Genomic DNA, 19,350 nt, shown 5'->3' with positions numbered 1-19,350 from the left:
CATCTCTCCCCACACCCTCCATCCAACAGTTTCCACCCCCTTTTTCCTATCATTCTCCTCCCCATTCTTATCTTCCATCCTGGTATTTTGCAGTGCTCCGACAATGCTTTCGCCAGTCTTTTCCTACTCATCTCGTTTGTTGCACCTTTTTTTCCCTCCATTCTCTGCCCCACAACCTCCTGATGCTGCGCCTGTTGGCAGTCTAGTGTTTGCACACTCCACCAGACAGCATTCATCTCTCTCCCCATCTATACACTACCATCCCTTCCGCTTCCTTGCCCCCTCCAGATTGCTACTTGCATCCCACATGATGTTGCTTTCCAGCCTGAGATGCTGGATTTGGCGTGCGTGTGTGTGTGTGTGTTTGTGTGTGTGTGTGTGTGTGTGTGTGTGTGTGTGCTTGTTTGTGTTTATGTGAGTGGTGTGCGTTTCTCTCTTTTATTGATGAAATCTGTAGCCGAAAGCTTTACTTGAGTGTCTTTTAATTGTACCTGTCTGCAACTTGATGGATCGTCTTTATGGTAAGTAGCAATCTGTCGTTTCCTACATTATTGATATCCCTACCTGGGGTTTCCGTTCTATGACATACAAAAGTTATGTTTTTTCCAGTAGAATGTGAATTTGCAATAAAAATGGGGTGTTCCTATTTAAGATATTGAAGTTTTTCCCTTCCCCGCAGGGCATCAATATTACCATTGGAATGTAGCATTTTTAAAAAGATGGATCACTTATTTTTCTGTTTTTTAATCTGGTGCATAGTTTTTGAGATATTTTAATGCCTCAAGATAAAAAAAACTTTCCCTGTATATATGAGACTCCCATTTTCACAAAGAGAAACACAATACTTTTTGAAGTCAGCTGGTTCTTACATCAGTATGCAATTAAACATAGAGCAAGTTACATGTTACCTGTCGACAGACTACAACTACATCAAAAAACTCTGAGATTATATAAGTAAGCAAATTAAAAATGGAATCATTTAGGGGAAGTGTGATCCAGATCTAAGAAAAATACTAACGGGGATTGGAAAAATACCTGAAAAATAAATGTTACAATAGTGTAAAAGATTTCTTCAATGATGGTTGTGTAAAATAGTATCTTTCTAAAGAAGTAGCAGTCTTTGTATTGTAACCATAGATTATATTTTATGATAACTGTGTCAAACAGTATCTGTCTGAAAAAGTAACACAACATTTTCTTATAGCCTGGATAAATTTTGCTAGTCTGTATAATATTTCCAATATTTTGGTAAGCATTAAAAGCTGTGGTTCACAAACAATTTCTGAAATAACAGTAAGATATGATTGACTTTTGAATATTAATCAGTTACTCATTCTTGACTATTGGGTTTTTCACCAACACAATAAGAAAAAAAATATTGATGGGGGAAACGGAGCTACAATTATGAATTGCAATTATGCAATTCCAAAATGTACTTACAAAGTAAGTTATTTTTACTTCTTCATTGGACTTGCTAACAGATCCTACTACTTGTGTTGATGTATATTTCAGACCCACCAGGTAACATCACAGTTTCAAATAAAGTGGTTTATGTAACTGAAGGACATGTTCCAGAGAAAGTTCTGTGCAATGCAAAAGCATATCCGGAGGCTAGTTATCAGTGGTGGAAAGAAGGTGAAAAAGAACCAATAGTAAAAGGAAAAACACTCATGCTGAACTTTGCTGTACATCGTCGTAATAGTGGAAACTACATCTGTGAAGCTTCCAACCGGCATGGAAATATAACTCAAAAAACAACAATAAATGTTCTGTGTAAGTGTTCAAATCTTTCATGATTACTTATGTGTGAGATTAGGGATTATTACTTGTGTCCTAAACCGTCAGTACCTATGTTACATGTGTATCCATCATTTGATTTTGCCTTTTTCTCCAAAATATTACTTATGCTGCCTGCAAAATACAGTAAATGTTTAAAGTACACTGTCACATTCTAATTTTCCAAGGATATATATTTAAATTCTTTGATTTTTATTTACTCTTTAAGTATTTTCTGCTTATTACACCACATTTCATAATGCTTTCACATGATTTTTTTCTCTTTTGGGAAATAAATTAGAGTTTACACTTCTCTTTCAGAAGATACATCTGTTCATTGTTTCAGTTATTCGTAAATCATATTGCATAGATAACATGATGAAGGAAAGCCCAGAGGGATGTTTAGCGAGATAAGTTTTCATTACCATTGAGGCATAAATGTCATGAATTTTGTTGAGGCCAGGAGTTGATCCTGACTGTGGTGGAGGATTCAGCCACCAGTAGGCCAGGAAAAGGTGCTGCTTCCTTGCCTGGATGTAGGTTTTAGAGTTGGTGGTGACTGTAACTGCTTAGCAAGTTTTTAATGAAATATACCTGTATACAATTACAGAGTTTTACTCATTTTGATACAGAGACAGGAATGCAGTAGCAGAAGAATATTGCCCCTCAGTGACATTGGTGGCTGCCAGCACGCCGAATACCACGCTCATCAACTGTCAGCCCACTAGCCAGTGCAGCACACATTAGAAGAGATGGTTGGTGGCATCAGTGAAATTACCACTGAAGTACATCATATGCAGTTTCTGGCAGCCTGACTAACCTGTGGTCACTGCATACCAGACCAATAAGGACAGTGTTAAACTGTAACATCCATCTTAGCCAAAGTTAAAGGTATATGCCTGCATGGGCAGTGGTCAGCAAAGATGAAGGCTCTCAGGAACCAGTGTACAGCAACAGATACACTGGGTAGCCGTAACTCAGGCTTGGAGGCAAGATCCACCAGGAATGCAGTCACCAGCAGACGATAGCTTCTGGCAGGTGATGCAGTAATGCAAAGGTGCTGAGTTGTCTACATACAGTCTCCAGGTCAAGCAGACACCTGCTGTTAGTGGGGACTGAAGTCCTTGGAAGGTGACTGGATGCTTCATCTTGTACTGCAGCAGCCTTCACCTCGAAGTTAACAGCTGATGAAGAATGGTGGTGTTGGACATCACCTACTCATCTTGATATGGTCATGTACAAAGTATGTCAGCGAGCATCTGAGAACACCTGAGAGTGAGGACCGGATTTAGAGCAGTATTTATGAGAGTCTACTAGCCAGTTGTGCTCCGGGCAACAGTACCCCCACGGAGACAGCAGGCTGTAGCAGCCGGGTGTTGCCACTGGGGCAATGACTTCATTTGTTTGGCTCTTCTTCTTTATCCAGCACCTGTAGGACCTTACCGATAGCTGTAACATTGCCCTACTTCACCCTTCAGAAGTGTTAGCCAGCTTCTTCCACTTTGTCAGCTTCCAGAGTAAGTGCTCTTTTGTTCTGAATATACCTGCTTGCAAAACAGTGTTGGGGCTTCAGGCTGATGCTTGCTTGCCTCTGTATGACGTTGTTTGGCTGAGCATAACAGAAGCAGTTCATCACATCAGACCGAGTCATGGGAACACTCCTCTCTCCTAGAAGAAATTCGGTTTCTTGATTGTAACCTGTTTACATTTTTGGACAACAAATGTGATAACATATGTTTTACAGTTTGGCATGATAATACAAGATTTTCCTCCTCCTTTTATTGTTAGCATAAAGCACGTGGTTCATTGGCTTTTTCTTAATTCTAAATGGTTAGCCAAATCTGTTGGCAACTGACACTTAGGTGGTTTTTCTCCCAAAGTAGTTACAGAAAACAGTCAAATCCACAGTGGTACCAGCAACTGAGAGTCTCATAGTCATAATTCTATTATGCTGCTCATTGTGGTACTGCTAAACATGCTGGAACATTGCTCAGTGGTAAAGTGACTGTTCTGCGGGGCTATCAGCCCATCCAGCAAATGGGGAAGGTATGGTTTTATGGTGTTATTCAGATAGGTCCAGTTCTGAGTTGGCAACATGTCTAATGGTTTTTCCAGCCAGTACTGTGAGGTTTGTGTCAGAGTCATTATAGTTGTCCCTGTGGTAACACTGCTTGTAGCACGGAATCCATTTCTCTTCCCTTCTCATTTGTGAAGGATGTATGTATGTGGTTTATAATCTCACAATGCATCCCATTACCACAGAAAATCCCTACTCGAATTACACACTGTACTGCCTACCAATCCTATTACAAGAAATCATAAGCACAAATTTAAACTGTACCCATAACATGTTTTACGACAAAGTTGTTCAATATATCTTGTACAGCTCAATACTCACTGACACGACGTAAGAGTGCACTGCTCCTTGTGTACAACCTACACACTAGCTTCTGCCTCCTACCTTCTAGTTTTACCTCCCACTTCTTTGTAGGTAATGGCACTGATACCTGTGGTATTGTTTCTAGGATAACCTTAAAATGTGTAACACATCGTGTGTGCATAATGTAAGTTCGTATTGGTGTTTGCAACATCACATTCACAGATGATGTCATCTCTATGACTTGTTATGGCCCTTTTTGATGCATATGAAATTTCTGCATTGTGCCGTTTGCTGTATAGGGACATGCTAGCATGACCCTTTGGCCGACACCTTACTCAGGCAACATTACGTTGGATTCATCCCTTCCTGCTCCTCAAGGTCTTTGGCATTCCCCTTTGGTACCCACTTCCATCCTTCAATGTTTTCACAAATTTTGTATTTATTCCACACTTTTACCACTCTTAGCTTTAATAAATTAAATTCTACCATATAACGCCTTGTGTAGAGCCCAACGCTGTTATGCAGTTTTGCACTGTGTGTGTCTATGACATAGGGTAGATAAGCTTCCCATTCCTTATGGTGAATATTCGCATTATAACTTATCGTTTTACTGATGATACAGTGAACACACTCAGTTCTTCCATTTGCCAGAGGATGGAAGAGACTAGTTCTAAGATTGCAGATTTGCAGTGGGTGGCATAGTTGATTAATTAGTTGAGATATGAAGTTTTTGTCGTGGCCCATAGTTATTGTGTCGAGGACACCAAGCTTCAGTGACCAGTTTTTCACCATTTCATGTGCTACTGCACTTGCTTGTTGTTTCAGGATGTGAATCATTGCAATGTAATGTGGACAGTGATTTACAATAGTTAATATACAGCAGTTACCCACTGGTATCCTGTTAAATGGAGCCATAATGTCCGTGCCTTCCATTTCATATAGTTTAGACACCTCTGGTAATCTTTGAAGTGGTATTCATTGATGGCTCACATTGGCATGTTGTGTACATGACATGCTATTCTTGACATATTGGTCAATGTCCTTGCTTCATATTCTTCACCAAAGCCATTCAGTTACTCTATGATCCACTGTCCGATGCCCTCCATGTCCTGCTAACATGTGATCACGAGCTTCTTTTAATATTTCTTCCTTCAGTGCTCCAGGTACTATGACACAAGGCCCAGACTTTGTCATCCTACACAGTAGCCTATCACAAACAATGATCTGTGCTTACATTTTGAATACGTGACAGTCTGCATCAGCGATCTGCACATTCTGCCATTCCACATGGCTTCAACCAAGTGCTTTTAACCCTAGTTTTCATGCTCAGACCATCTGAATTGCCATGCTTCCTGTCAGATTTATGCATTACCTCAAAATAAAATGTGAGTAATTTTAGTGCACACCGAGTCAATCTACTTGAAGGATATTTCAGTCCTACTAGCCACTTTAATGCTGCATAGATTATTACAACTTTGAATTTAGTGCCATAAAGCTGACAATGAAAGTAAGTAATACTGTAAATTAACATCAGTACCTCCTTCAGTAGGTGAGTAATTCTGCTGCAGTTCATTTAAATGTTTTGATTAACATGCTTCTGGGTGCTCATTACCATCTACTTCCTGATTCAGAACATATCCCACTGACTGGTTGCTCATACCAAAAGGCAGAATAAACTCTTTTCCGTAATTCAGAAATACTAACATAGGTCTAGCTGTTAGTGCCTGTTTCAGTCCCTCAAATCAGATTGACAGTGAGCTGTTCACTGAAATTTTGCATCCTTCAACAAATGTGTTAATAGTCTACCAGCATCAGCAAACACTTGACAAATTTTCTATAATAATTGTGTAACCTTAAAATGACTGCAAATGTTCACATTTTGCAGCAGCAAGAAATCCGAGACTGTACATACCAATCTTAGATTGGTGCTTACTCGGTCATGGCTAAATAAACAGATTAGACTTCTACCACAGCAAAGTGACATTTTTAATACTTAATGTTAAGCACTTTAAATGTATCGCTCCTTCCAGCTGTAGCCTGTGCCCCTTCACGTACCTAGAAAAAACAATAATATCACCTAAGTAGACCATACACTGGCCTGTTTTTAATACCCCTGACATGCTGTCCCATAATCACTGAATGTGGCCAGTACGTTCTTAAGTCCAAAAGATACCCACTAATATTGGTAATGGCCACAGGTTATGGTAAATGTGATCTTCAGCTGGTTCTCTAGCACTACTTCAAAGTGGTAGTAATCATTTGTGAGATCCATTGTTGGAAAAATACCTCCATTGACCCAAGTTCTCCAATGTTTCCTGAATATTTGGTATCAGATATGCATCCATCACAATTCTGGCATTTAAACAATGGTAGTCACAACAGAACCTGTGTTTCCTCATCCCACATTGCTATTTTTGGGCATGATGACAACAGGTGCTCCCCAGGGACTATCACACTCTTCAGTAAAGCCATCATTTAGCTGTTGATTGATGAACTCCTCCATTATTGGTTGCAGGAAAAAAGGTATTCTGTATGGGTTCTTATAGACAGGAGGATTATCTCCCCATCAGGATCCTGTGTTGCATCATTGGTGTTGCTAGTGAGGGTCCACAAGGACTGAACAAATCTGTGAACTGTATCAATAGCATTTCTACAGCTACCCTACCTTACCATTCCATCTGATTCACTTATTTCATAATGCAGGTGCATTAATTGTTTGCTTAATGCAGAGGTCCACACTTTACATGTCAAAATCATCCTAGTACAGGTCATCTAGTATGGAAATTAATAACCCCTTTGGCAAAACCACTCTGTCAGCGACAAAATTATCCACACTAGCTGGAATCAAGTATTCTCCATTCACTCCCTGCACTTGTGCCACACTCGTGTGATCTATCCAAAGTGTCACTGTGTTTCAATGGCTCTATAATGTATAAGTATCACTCAGGAGGTGAGTACCTACATTTACCAAGAGCAATTTTCCTGTGCCTTTTAACAGATTATAGTGCAAATGGGCCTTAATGATTCTGTATGCATTTTTATCAGTTCCAATTTTGTGCTAAGAGAACCTTGTGCCAATATATCATTTGCAGCTGTCTCTCCCAGTGAGAGCAATGTTCCACCAAGTTCGACAATGTGCTAGGAAAAATCAATTTTTGTATGATGCTTATTCAATAAATCAGCTACAGGATTGTACAGTACCCCTCACTGACAAACGACAACACTTTCATATGCTCTCAAAAATTTCTTGCCCTTATAAAAATTGAACAATATTGACCTCAATGATGCCACTTCATTGTCCCTTACTCCACATAATCTACATTGTAAGGGATTCACTCTTTCTGCCCAGGAGGGTAGAATAAATGAGCCTCTGTGTTCTACCTAAAAGGGTAGCATACATGGACTCCTGTGTCCACTAAAAGTCAATGTTCTGTACCATTCACCATGCCAACTAAGCAACATTCTGCTTCTGCATATGTCTTTATAGCAGGAATTTCACTGCAAAAGCCCCAGTTGCAGAATTCATCTTAGTGTCTAATGAACTTCTGCCACCCTGTTTCTTATTCCTACAATCCCACATGTGATGTCCTACCACTGCACACTCACAGAACTTCTGTGGTTGGCAGTATTACTTTCAAAAGTGCCTCAACATCCACACCTATAACATTTTAGTTCTGAAGAGAAAACGCTCCATTTATTCTGCACCTGTGTTGCAATATCCATCTCTTTCAGCTGTATAGCAACAATAATGACAGCACCAAGATCCTTCAAGTTTTACGTATACACTGTCCTTGTCATATCAGATGAATTCTCCCTAAAAAAAAAAAAAAAAAAAAAATCTAGCATTCTATGTTCTGCAACCTTGTTCTGCATTAACTCATAGGTTTGTGCATTGCTTTCCTAACTCTGTCCAAGAATGTTTCCACTTTTTCATTCCATTTTTAGGATATTTCATTGAGTTGCTCCCTAAAGAATCTGGTACTGTTCCATTTATTGTAGTGCTGAATGAGCCCATTTTTGAGTTGCCGAAATGTATGTTTCATTCAACCCTTCATGGTATGCTGTGTATGTCTTTGCCTCATCCATTATCTGTGATATGTCCATGTACAATTGTACTTCATACATCCAATCACTCAGCCTCATGGCAGCATCCAAGTTATCAATAAATGCTACTACATCTTTAGTTGTTTCCTGAAAATGGTGTTGCCAGACTAGCAGTGGCTGAATTCAAGGTATGAGTGGATATTCTGATTCAAGCTTTTGTTTCTACTACCCCAGCAAGTTCACTCTTGTCTGCCCATGTTGCTTACTGGCAGAGCATCCAGCTGCCTTTATGAAGTAGAATTACTTTCGTCCAGCTTAGCCACCTGTTTCACCAAGGATTCAGCTGCTTCCTAATCATCAAAGCGTGTGTTTGTCATCCTAGCATTTGTGCAGATCCCATCCACTGAAACACAATACACTTGAAGTATGTAAAAATTCACTGATAACCAATACAAGCCTTCAGACATACAACAAAAGAAATGCCTTCAATATTTATGACAAATAACCAAGCACATCAAATCAGTGCAACAATGTGTCTCGTGCCCATTACATCACCAAGTACTGTTTTTAGCTGGTACTGACTGTGTACAAGGAAACTTGTGGCCCACTAAATTACACTGCTGTCATCTCACTGGCCAAAACTAGTGTTCCATATAGTTTTCCTTATACTAAGACACATCTACAGGTCCTTCCAGTTTCATAAAATGCATCTGAAGATTTTTATGCACAAATCTCACCACCATTCCCATGCCCAAGAACATAGGAAACCCCAAAAATATAAAGTTCATTCACCACGTCTATATCACCAAACCCGTAGCACAGAGTTGGTGATTATGTCACAGTTGGTGCTTCCTCTTGATGAATGGCAGCAGTCGATGCTGCAGACACTTCTGAAACCAGAAAGTTGGTGTGTCTGAAATTGGTTGCTTTACCTGGATGATGGTTGTCCACACTGCAGCAAACATTTCTGGCAGCAAAATGTTTCGGCCAATAGTTGACCCATGTATTAGCAGAGGATTGGCCATTTGTACATCAGGAAATGATGCTGCTTCCTTGCTTGGACATGGGTTGTATAAGTGGTGGTTACTGGAACTGCTTGCCAAGTCGTCAGTGAAACATTAATTTTTACAACTGTCTTTTATTCATTTTGATACAGAGACAGGATTGTGGCAGGTGGGAGGTTATTGCCTCTCAATGATATTAGTGGCTGCCAGTGGGCCAAACACCCTGGTCAGCAACTGCCATCTTTCAGAGTCAGAACAACAAGCATAGCAATGGTGGATGGTGGTATCAGTAAAACTGCTGCCAGAGTGCATCAGACATAGCATCCGGCAGCCTGACTGGCTCATGGCACCCTTAACACACCAGAGACGATGGTGTTATACTGTAACATTCAACATGGATCAAGTCAAAGTCATATGCCTGCACTGGCAATGGTCAGCAGCAATAAAGGCCCTCAGAAGCTGCTGTGCAGCAACAGAGAGACTGGGAAGCCCTAGCCCAAGCTCGAAGATACGATCCACGAGGGAGGTGGTCACCAGCAGAAGATAGACACTGGCAGGTGATCCAGTGGTGAGAAAGTGCCAAGTTCCTCTATATATGGTTCCCAGCTCAGGTAGACACCTGCTGCCACTGGAGATGACGTCCTTGGAAGGTGATTGGATGCTTCATCTGGCACTGCAGTAGTCTTCACCTTGACGTTAATGGCTGATGAAGAACGGTGGTTTTCGGCATCATGTACACATCATGATATGGTCAAGTATAAAGTATGCCAGCGAACATCTGAGAACATCTGATAGTGAGGGTCTGATTTGGGGTGGTGTTTATGAGAATCTACTAGCCAGCAGCTACTTTGCAACACTAGGATCTCCTCACCAGAAGAGACAACAGTCTGCAGAGGACAGGTGTCACCATTGGGTGCTGATGACTTCATTTATTCTGCTCTTTTTGTTAAGTCAGCTCCTGCAGGAGTCTTCCCAGTATTCTACCAATGACCCAAAGTCTGCCACCTTCTTTACCCACCTTCATTCCATATCATATTCCTACAAAGTGTTACACCCAGGTATTTGTATGACCTATCCAATCGCAACTGACTCATTGATATTATAGTCAAAGGATACTACAGTTTTTCGTTTTGTGAAGTGCACAGTTTTACTTTTCTGAAAATTTAAAGCAAGTTGCCAACCTTTGAAGATCTGACTGAATATTTATGCAGCTTCTTTCAGACAGTACTTCATTATAGATAACTGCATCATCTGCAAAAAGTGTGAGGTTATTATTAATATTGTCCACAAGGTCATTAATATGCAGCATTAGCTGAATGCTATTTCCAGGATGGTTAAATATATGAGTTCCAATGTTTTATCACTGTATTTGTTGGTTTTAAGCAAGTATGTCAAAATCGGCAGTTTTGTAGATACATAATTTAGACTCAAAATGTCCATCCTTGTTTCAAGAAATTTCGCAGAGAGATGCACTTAGCTTTAGGCCAACAACACTAATTATTACCTCTTGTGGAATTAAGGGAACACATTATATGCTCACATTTTATGGCCTGATATGAGACCAAAAATCTCCTGTGTTTGAATCAAGATAGAGAAGATCCTAAGAGTCAGGCATCACAGAGAGGTTTACTGTTAGTAATTTGTGGGTGTACTTTCATAGAAGATTGAAGCAACATATCACTTCCTCTCACTTATGCTTCACAGAATGACCATATAGTGAAATATGAGTATATGGAAACTTACTGACAGATATTCTTCTCACACACTATACACAAATGGAAAATGAAAGGGAGAGAATGCTAGCTATACTCAATGTACCCTCTGTGACAAACCTTGAATTGGAGTGTGGAGCATAGATCCAGATATAATATTCTACAGCCTTGCTTTTGCACAATAATGACAATAAACACTAATCCTTTTGAAATGGGGCCCACATCTCACTCAGGCTCTCACTGTAGGCTTCTGCCTGATTGAGACTCAGGCTCTGTCTCAAAAGAGTTAACATTAGACTATTCCAGAAGACAATAGAGATTGGAAGGAAAAAAATACTTAGCTACCTTGTCTAGAGGTGAAGACAGTGAGAGATACTTCTTAGCTCAAAACAGATTGACTTGAGTTTTTTGACCAGTTTATTAATATGATGATTCTATTATAATTTGTTATTCACCTAAATAAAAAGAAATTACACAAAAATTTTCTTGTTGTAATTGATCAACAATATATGTATGTATATATGCCTATAGTATAGTTATTGTTAATAATTGTCAGCGGCATGAGATACGGCATAAATTGTTCCAACTGTTACATGTTTACTGGGTTAAATCTGTGACGTAGAGCACCCTGATGTCAAGAAACTTAACAACATAATTTTTGTAAACACTACTTGATGGCCAATGTCATGCCAGAATCATTTTACATCAGTTTTTTTCCACGAACATTTTTTCATAAAGCGTAAATCATGGGAAAATTATAAATATGTTTACAAAAAACTGGGTGTGAATTTACATTGTGGACACAGGAAATTTGATGGGAGCTATAAAAAATGATGGAAATGGCAGGAAAATGTTAATTTTGGGAACATAAAAGCAGGGATATACTGTAGTTCGCAATTGCGTTATACGTGTTTGTGTAAGATGAGGAGTTAAGCAGTCTGCTGTGAGCCAAGAGAGAAAATCGCAATTGAAGGGTACTAAAAACTGAAGAAGTGATATGAAGAAATGTAGTCAGTCACAAAGAAGGAGAAATTGTGAATAAAGTATGAAATGAGAGCTTCTCTTTCTGGGTGTATGCTCATACTTGTAGATTCCCCCCTCCCCACACCCACCCCATTTCTCTTTAGCATTTCATTTTATTGATCTCTGTTCTATATATCAGTTTTTGTATTTTAACACTTTATGTATTCACTAGTCTGAAATACACTTTTTTTTTAATTTTTACAGATAAGCCAGAATGTGCCATTACTCAAGCTGAAATGGATGGAAAATTGGTTTTAACATGTTCTACAAGTGCAAATCCACCAGAAGTTGATTTCACTTGGCGAATCAAGAATGAAAATGACACAATAGAAGAAAATGTGGAGAAAAAAGGACAAAGCAGCATTCTCACTCTGGAATCTTATGTTGAAAATTTCCGCACATATTTGTGCTTTGCAAATAATAGTGTGGGAGTAGGAATTCCTTGTGAAAGAGATGTCACAGGTGAGAATGAAATATACCTTTTTCCTTCTTATATTGCAGAATCCATAGATCCTTAATGTATATGCAAAATATGAGCAATTTTATGTGCACTTCACATTTTATAGTCTTCTTCTTACATCTGTAATACAGCTTCAGCACACCTGAAAGACAATATGAATGGGCAACAGTAAAAATTTTTATCGCGTAACTTTTATACATTGATGGAAAGTTTGGGCAGAATGTAAATAATCTAGGAGTAAAGGCAACGTGTGTGTGTGTGTGTGTGTGTGTGTGTGTGTGTGTGTGTGTGCTTGTACTTTGTCCAAAAGCAAGTGAAATTTGAAGTGGTTGTGTAACAGTGAACCAATCAGTGTCTCAACTATTTAGAAACCTGTTATCCTTACTCCTAAATTGTTTACACTTTTGTACATTGTCAGACATAGGTAAAAAACATTTATAGTTGCAATATGCAGCTTGTGAGAGTTACGAACCAGAGACTCTTCATCTGACCACACAAAAGAATACAAATTTAAGTAAATATAGCTGTTCTAGGATTAAAGAATCTAAGGTCAAGGAACACACAGTAAAGACAACATGGAAGGGAACTTAATTGTGAATGTTAATAAGAAACAAGATTTGAAATCCTGAGGATCTGCAAAAAGAAAAAAGAGCAGCAAATAAATCAGAGATAGGGAAGGACAATTTGACAATCTTGCATAGACAAGACAAAATAGGGTAGAAACATAGAATAAGGTAAGAAGAAAAGTTGTTGGAAAAGAAGCAGTGAAGGGAAAGAAGAAACTAAAGAATATGGAGAATACAAAATAAATTCCAAAGAGAAAATGAATTGATGGGGATGTGCAGTGAACAGTGTGAGTGAATAGATGGGGATATGTAGTGTAACAGTGAAACAATGGAAGAACTATGGCGGGAGGACACTGAATAAGAGAAAAGAAAATTAAGAACAAGTTGATGAGAAGTGGGTGTTGTGGAACAGTCATATGATGTGAAGAAGTGTCCATGTGTGAACTTCTGACATACTTGTGCATTGCCATGTAGTGAAGTGAATACAAACTCATTACATCTTTCATATTTTGTTGAAAAGAAATAATTTCCATATAAAAATTGCAGAAACAGTGATTACTAAATATGTTCTTTCATTTCCATATGCACTTAAGTTGTAACAAAGTAAGTAAACACAAAGAATATTAAACAACACTCTCTATTGATAGTAAAGACTCTCTGCCAAACCAGCAATTCATCTTCTATCTCTTGCTTTGGCTACTTGCACAGGACCTAATGTCATCTCAAGTCAGTTATATCGTGTGTAAAAACAATAGTAATTTTGACAAATTGCCTGTTGGCGTCTGTTTTGAGTTCTCTGACCAACATTTGTTTGATAATTCTTCTAACGTTTCACAAGCACAAGTGGCCAGCGTTGTCAAAGCATCACCCTCAATTGCTGATGGTGGACTTGGAGTCAAGCTCACAGCTGCAGATTATATGTACCTGGCATGTCAACATTCAAGAGTTTTTCTGTGGTCATTTCTGCTGTGGTTCTGCCCTTGCTGCCTGCAACAGTTTTTTTCTACAGCACGGGAATCCAGGATCTGTTCATCTGGAGGCTTTCTTCTTTCTTGTTGAGCTATTGTCTTGTTTCCTTTTATCCTTTGCCAATCTGAGGCCACCTTTGACCTCCTTTGTCAATTTATAAATAGTCTTATTTGCGTAATATATGGCCAATTCTGTCTGCCACTCTAGGAGTGTATGGTAGAAAGACTGTACATCTAAACATCTACATCTACATTCAGACTTAAGTGCCTAGCAGAGGGTTCATTGAACCATTTTCGTACTACTTCTCTACCATTCCTCTCTCGAATGGCGTGGGGGAAAAAGGAACACCTAAATTTTTCCGTTCAAGCCCTAATTTCCCTTATTTTATTACGATGATCATTTCTCCCTGCGTAGGTGGGTGTCAACAAAATATTTTTGCTTTTGGAAGAGAAAGTTGGTGATTGAAATTTCGTAAATAGATCTCGCCACAAAGAAAACTGCCTTAGTTTCAGTGACTGCCACCCCAACTCATGTATCATATCAGTGACACTCTCACCCCTATTGCACGATAACATGAAACAAGCTGTCCTTCTTTGCACTTTTTCGATGTACTCCTTCAATCCTACCTGGTAAGGATCCCATACTGCACAGCAATATTCCAGCAGAGGATGGACAAGTGTAATGTAGGCTGTCTCTTTAATGGGTTTGTTGCATCTTCTAAGTGTTGTGCCAACAAAGTGCAGTCTTTGCTTCACCTTCCCCACAATAATATCTCTGTGGTCTTTCCAATTTAACTTGCTCGTAATTGTAATTCCTAGGTATTTAGTAGTACTGACAGCCCTTAGATTTGTGCAATTTATTGTATACCAAAAATTTATCAGATTTCTTTTAGTACTCATGTGGATGACCTCATGCTTTTCTGTGTTTAGTGCCAGTTGCCAATTTTTTGCACCATACAGAAATTCTCTCTAGACCATTTTGTAATTGGAATTGATTGTCTGATGATTTTACTAGACAGAAAATTACAGCATCATCTGCAAACAATATAAGGAGGCTCCTCAGATTATCACGTAGATCCTTTATGTAAATCAGGAATAGCAGAGGGCCTATGACACTACCTTGCGGAACACCAGATATCACTTCTGTTCTACTCGATGGTTTACCATCTATCACTATGAACTGTGACCTCTCTGAGAAGAAATCATGAATCCAGTCACACAACTGAGACAATACTCCATATGCAATCAATTTGATTAATAATTGCTTGTGAGTAACAGTATCAAAAGCCTTCTGAAAATCTAGGAATATGGAATCGATTTGAGATCTTTTGTCACCAGCACCCATTACTTCATGGGAATAAAGATCTAGCTGTGTTGCACAAGAATGATATTTTCTGAATACGTGTTGGTTATGTATCAATAAGTCATTTTCTTCAAGGTGATTCATAATGTTCGAGTACAGTATATGCTACAAAATCCTACTGCAAATTGAGGTCAGTGAAATGGATCTGTAATTCAATGGGTTACTCCTATTTCCTTTCTTGAATATTGATGTGACCTGTGTTACTTCCCAGTCTTTAGGAACAGATCTTTTGTCAAGTGAGTGGTTGTATATGATTGCTAAGAAAGGCGCTATTGTGTCTGCATACTGTGAAAGGAACCTCATTGGCATATCATCTGGAACTTTCTTAAGTGATTTGAGTTGTTTCATAACACCTAAGATATCTACTTATATGTCACTCATGCTAACAGCTGTTCTGGTTTTGAATTCTGAAATATTTACTTCATCTTCTTTCATGAAGGAATTACAGAAAACTGTATTTCGTAACTCCGCTTTAGTGACACCATCATTGGCAACATTTCCATCGCTATCGCGCAGTGACAATATTGACTGTTTTTTGCCACTGGTGTACTTTACATACTACCAGAATCTCTTTAGGTTTTCTACCATATTTTGAGGCAATGTTTGATTGTGGAAACTATTAAAAGCATCTCACACTGACATCCACACTAAATTTCAAGCTTCCGTGAAACTTAGCCAGTCTTGGGGATTTTGCATTCTTCTGAATTTGGCAAGCTTTTTTTGTTTCTTCTGCAACATTGTTCTAATGTGTTTTGTGTACCATGGTGGATCAGTCCCGTCTCTTATTAACTTATGCAGTGTGAATCTGCCTGTTGCTGTCGATACTGTATCTTTGAATTTGAGCCATATCTGGTCTACGCTTACATAATTTGCTTGGAAGGAATGGAGACTCTCTCTTAGGAAGGCATCAAGCAAATTTTTATCTGCTGTTTTAAATAGATATATTTTGTGTTTATTTTTAGTGGTTTTGATTGATATGGTTTTAAGCCTCGCTACAATGACCTAGTGTTCACTAATCCCTGTATCCCTCATGACACTCTTTATTAGATCAGGATTATTTATGGCTAAGAGGTCAAGTGTGTTTTCGCAACCATTTACAATTCGTGTATGCTCATGAACTAACTGTTCAAAGTAATTCTCAGAGAAAGCATTTAGTACAATTTCGGAAGATGTTTACTGTCTTCCACCAGCTTTGAACATGTATTTTTGCCAACAAATCGAGGGTAGATTGAAGTCTCCATCAAATATAACTGTATGAGTGGGGTACTTATTTTTAATGAGATTCAAGTTTTCTTTGAACCATTCAGCTATTATATCATCTGAGTCGGGGGGGTTGGTAGAAGGAGTCAGTTATTATTTTGGTACAGCTGTTGAGTATAACCTCTACCCATAGTAATTCCCAGGAACTATCTATTTCAGCTTCACTACAAGAAAAATACTACTGACAGACACAAACACACCACCACCTACTTTATTTAATCTATCCTTTCTGAACACGGTTTGCGCCTCTGTAAAAATTTTGACAGAATTTATCTCCGTCTTTAGCCAGATTTCTGTTCCTATAACAATTTCAGCTTCAGTTCTTTCTACCAGTGCTTGAAGCTCTGGTACTTTTCCAGCACAGCTACGATAATTTACAACTACAATACCGACTGTTGCTTGGTCGATGCTCGTCGTTTCTTTGCCCTGTACCCTTTGAGAATGGAGCCCTTTTTGATCTTTCCCGAGACTGTCTAACCTAAAAAACCACCCAGTCCACGCCACACAGCCCCTGTTATCCATGTAGCTGCCTCCTGTGTGTAGTGGACACCTGACCTATTTAGCGGAACCTGAAACCCCACCACCCTATTGTGCAAGTCGAGGAATCTGCAGCCTATATGGTCGCAGAACCATCTGAGCCTCTGATTCAGACCCTCCACTTGGCTCTGTACCAAAGGTCCACAATCGGTCCTGTCGACAATGCTGTATATGGTGAGCTCTGCCTTCATCTCGCTAGCAAGACTGGCAGTCTTCACCAACTCAGATAGCTGCCGGAAACCAGAGAGGATCTCTTCCAATCCATAGCGACACACATCATTAGTGCCAACATGAACCACCACCTGCAGTTGGCTGCACCCTGTGCCCTTCATGGCATCCAGAAGGATCCTTTCCACATCTTGGATGACTCCCCACCAGTGTGCACATGGAGTAATGTGACTGAACACAAGAATGATATATGAATAGTCAATGTTGTATCAATCATGCATTTATTTTCTGCAATTCATCTGGCAGTATCAAGCATTCAGAACTGACAAGTAACTTGTTCACCCCTTCAGTGCCTACTATATAGGGTAATGAAAAGTCTGGTCAAATGTAAATAATGTAAGGTATAAAGGTAACAACTCATTGAATAGTAGAGGTGCTGAGTCACCTAAAGCCAAAAAACAAGTTTGGGAACTTAGGGATTAGCCTACACTACCTGCACTCGCTCATGAACATGAAAAGGGTCAGTTTGGGGCAGTGTTGGAAAAGTCTGCTCTAAAAGTTCTTGATGTTGTTTATCTGCCTTTCAACAGCTCTGCATCATATTTGATGTTTTTAAGAACAAGAAGAAAACATTTGGATGAGAACAGTCTGTCAGCAGATATTCTAAACTGAACACCATTTCACGTTACTAAAAGTAAAAGAAAAAATTGCTAACAGTAAAACTATAGAAATAATTTATAAATTATGAAGTGCAGCAGTCAGTTGTCTTTTTTTTTCAGGTTTTATTTGGAAAATCCAGATTTCGGCTAGTGCCTGCCATTGTCAATGCATTATTTTCTAGTCTCAATGCATCAGTTCCCTGTTGTTCAGGCGTCAGTTCACAGATATTTGGATACTACTGAGTAGTATTCAAAGAACTGTGACTGACGCCTGAACAACAGTTCACAGATCTTTGGATACTACTGAGTAGTATTCGAAGAACTGTGACTGACGCCTGAACAACAGGGAACTGAAATGCATTGAGACTTGATAATAATGCATTGATAGTGGCAAGGCACTAGCCGAAATCTGGATTTGCCAAAACAAAAAAGGGGGGGGGGGACTGATTGCTGCGCTTTATAATTTATAAATCATATCACAGTTGCTGAGTGCACCCACATACCTAATGGAAGGTAACTTGATAGAAATAATTATTTCTAATGTTGTGTGACATTACTGCACCTGTTTAAGTTCTGCTGTTATCTTGATTACCACCATATAATTCTCTTCATTTGCTTCATACCTTAAATTCTTTAACACTTATAGGACCTACAGTGCATACTTTGCTTGAATCATTTATAGCAGCTTGTTTATACTTCCATTTGTGAAGAAAGTGCGAGCACTACCCTAACACTTGGTTGCTATTCATTCATTGGTTACAGTATTGCCACCTTTCATCCTGTATACCCATGTCAAAAATAAAATTTTCATTTTGTGACTTGCTTGTAAGTTTTGATTATTTTGCACAACCTGTTAGGTGTGGCATGCACACTTTATTCATTATCTCATGCAGCTTAATGAATTTGTTTTAGTTATATTTGTTCATTTTCTGCCTTTGTATTGAAAAAAGGCATGGTTTTGATGCATTTATCAGAGTTAGTTCATGTCAAAATGTCAAACTTAGTGTCTGGGAGACCTTTTTTGTAAAATAGTAGAGACTATAATTTGTTATTTAGACATTTTACTTTTTTAATTGTGCTATCATCATTGTCAGCAAGTGGATCCAAGTGAATGTGTCAAAACCTTTATTTTAATTCTAATTATATTTAGCAAAACTTTCATTTTAAATTTGACTCACACTTCCTTGTGTAATGTACAGTGCCAGACTTCATCACTTTGTTTGAAAGCTGATCACCTTTCTTCCAGAACTGATGAGTCAGTGGTGCACTACACGCTAGAGGCATCTATTAATGTGAATGACTGTATGTGGAATGCACAAATGTTTTTTCATCTGAAGTTACTTTCTGTTCAGTCGAGATAATGAAAGCTGTAGGAGACGTAGAATATTAGTATAAGACCCAAAGATATGGTCATGAAGTGTCTGTAATCC

General features: G+C 38.8%; 1 protein-coding gene across 1 annotated transcript in view; it reads left to right on the top strand.

The window, feature by feature from the left end:
* Positions 1-19,350, top strand: part of LOC124616598 (hemicentin-1) — a 1,150,083-nt gene that overhangs the window by 977,704 nt on the left and 153,029 nt on the right. Inside the window, exons 12-13 of the mRNA XM_047144918.1 lie at positions 1,513-1,773; positions 12,144-12,401. Coding sequence (XP_047000874.1) covers positions 1,513-1,773; positions 12,144-12,401 — 519 coding nt within the window. The remainder of the gene's footprint in view (positions 1-1,512; positions 1,774-12,143; positions 12,402-19,350) is intronic.

Source organism: Schistocerca americana, chromosome 5 (assembly GCF_021461395.2).
Source record: "Schistocerca americana isolate TAMUIC-IGC-003095 chromosome 5, iqSchAmer2.1, whole genome shotgun sequence".
NCBI lineage: Eukaryota > Metazoa > Arthropoda > Insecta > Orthoptera > Acrididae > Schistocerca > Schistocerca americana.
The sequence above is the reverse complement of the archived record's forward strand: the minus strand, read 5'-3'. Positions and strand labels throughout refer to the sequence as shown.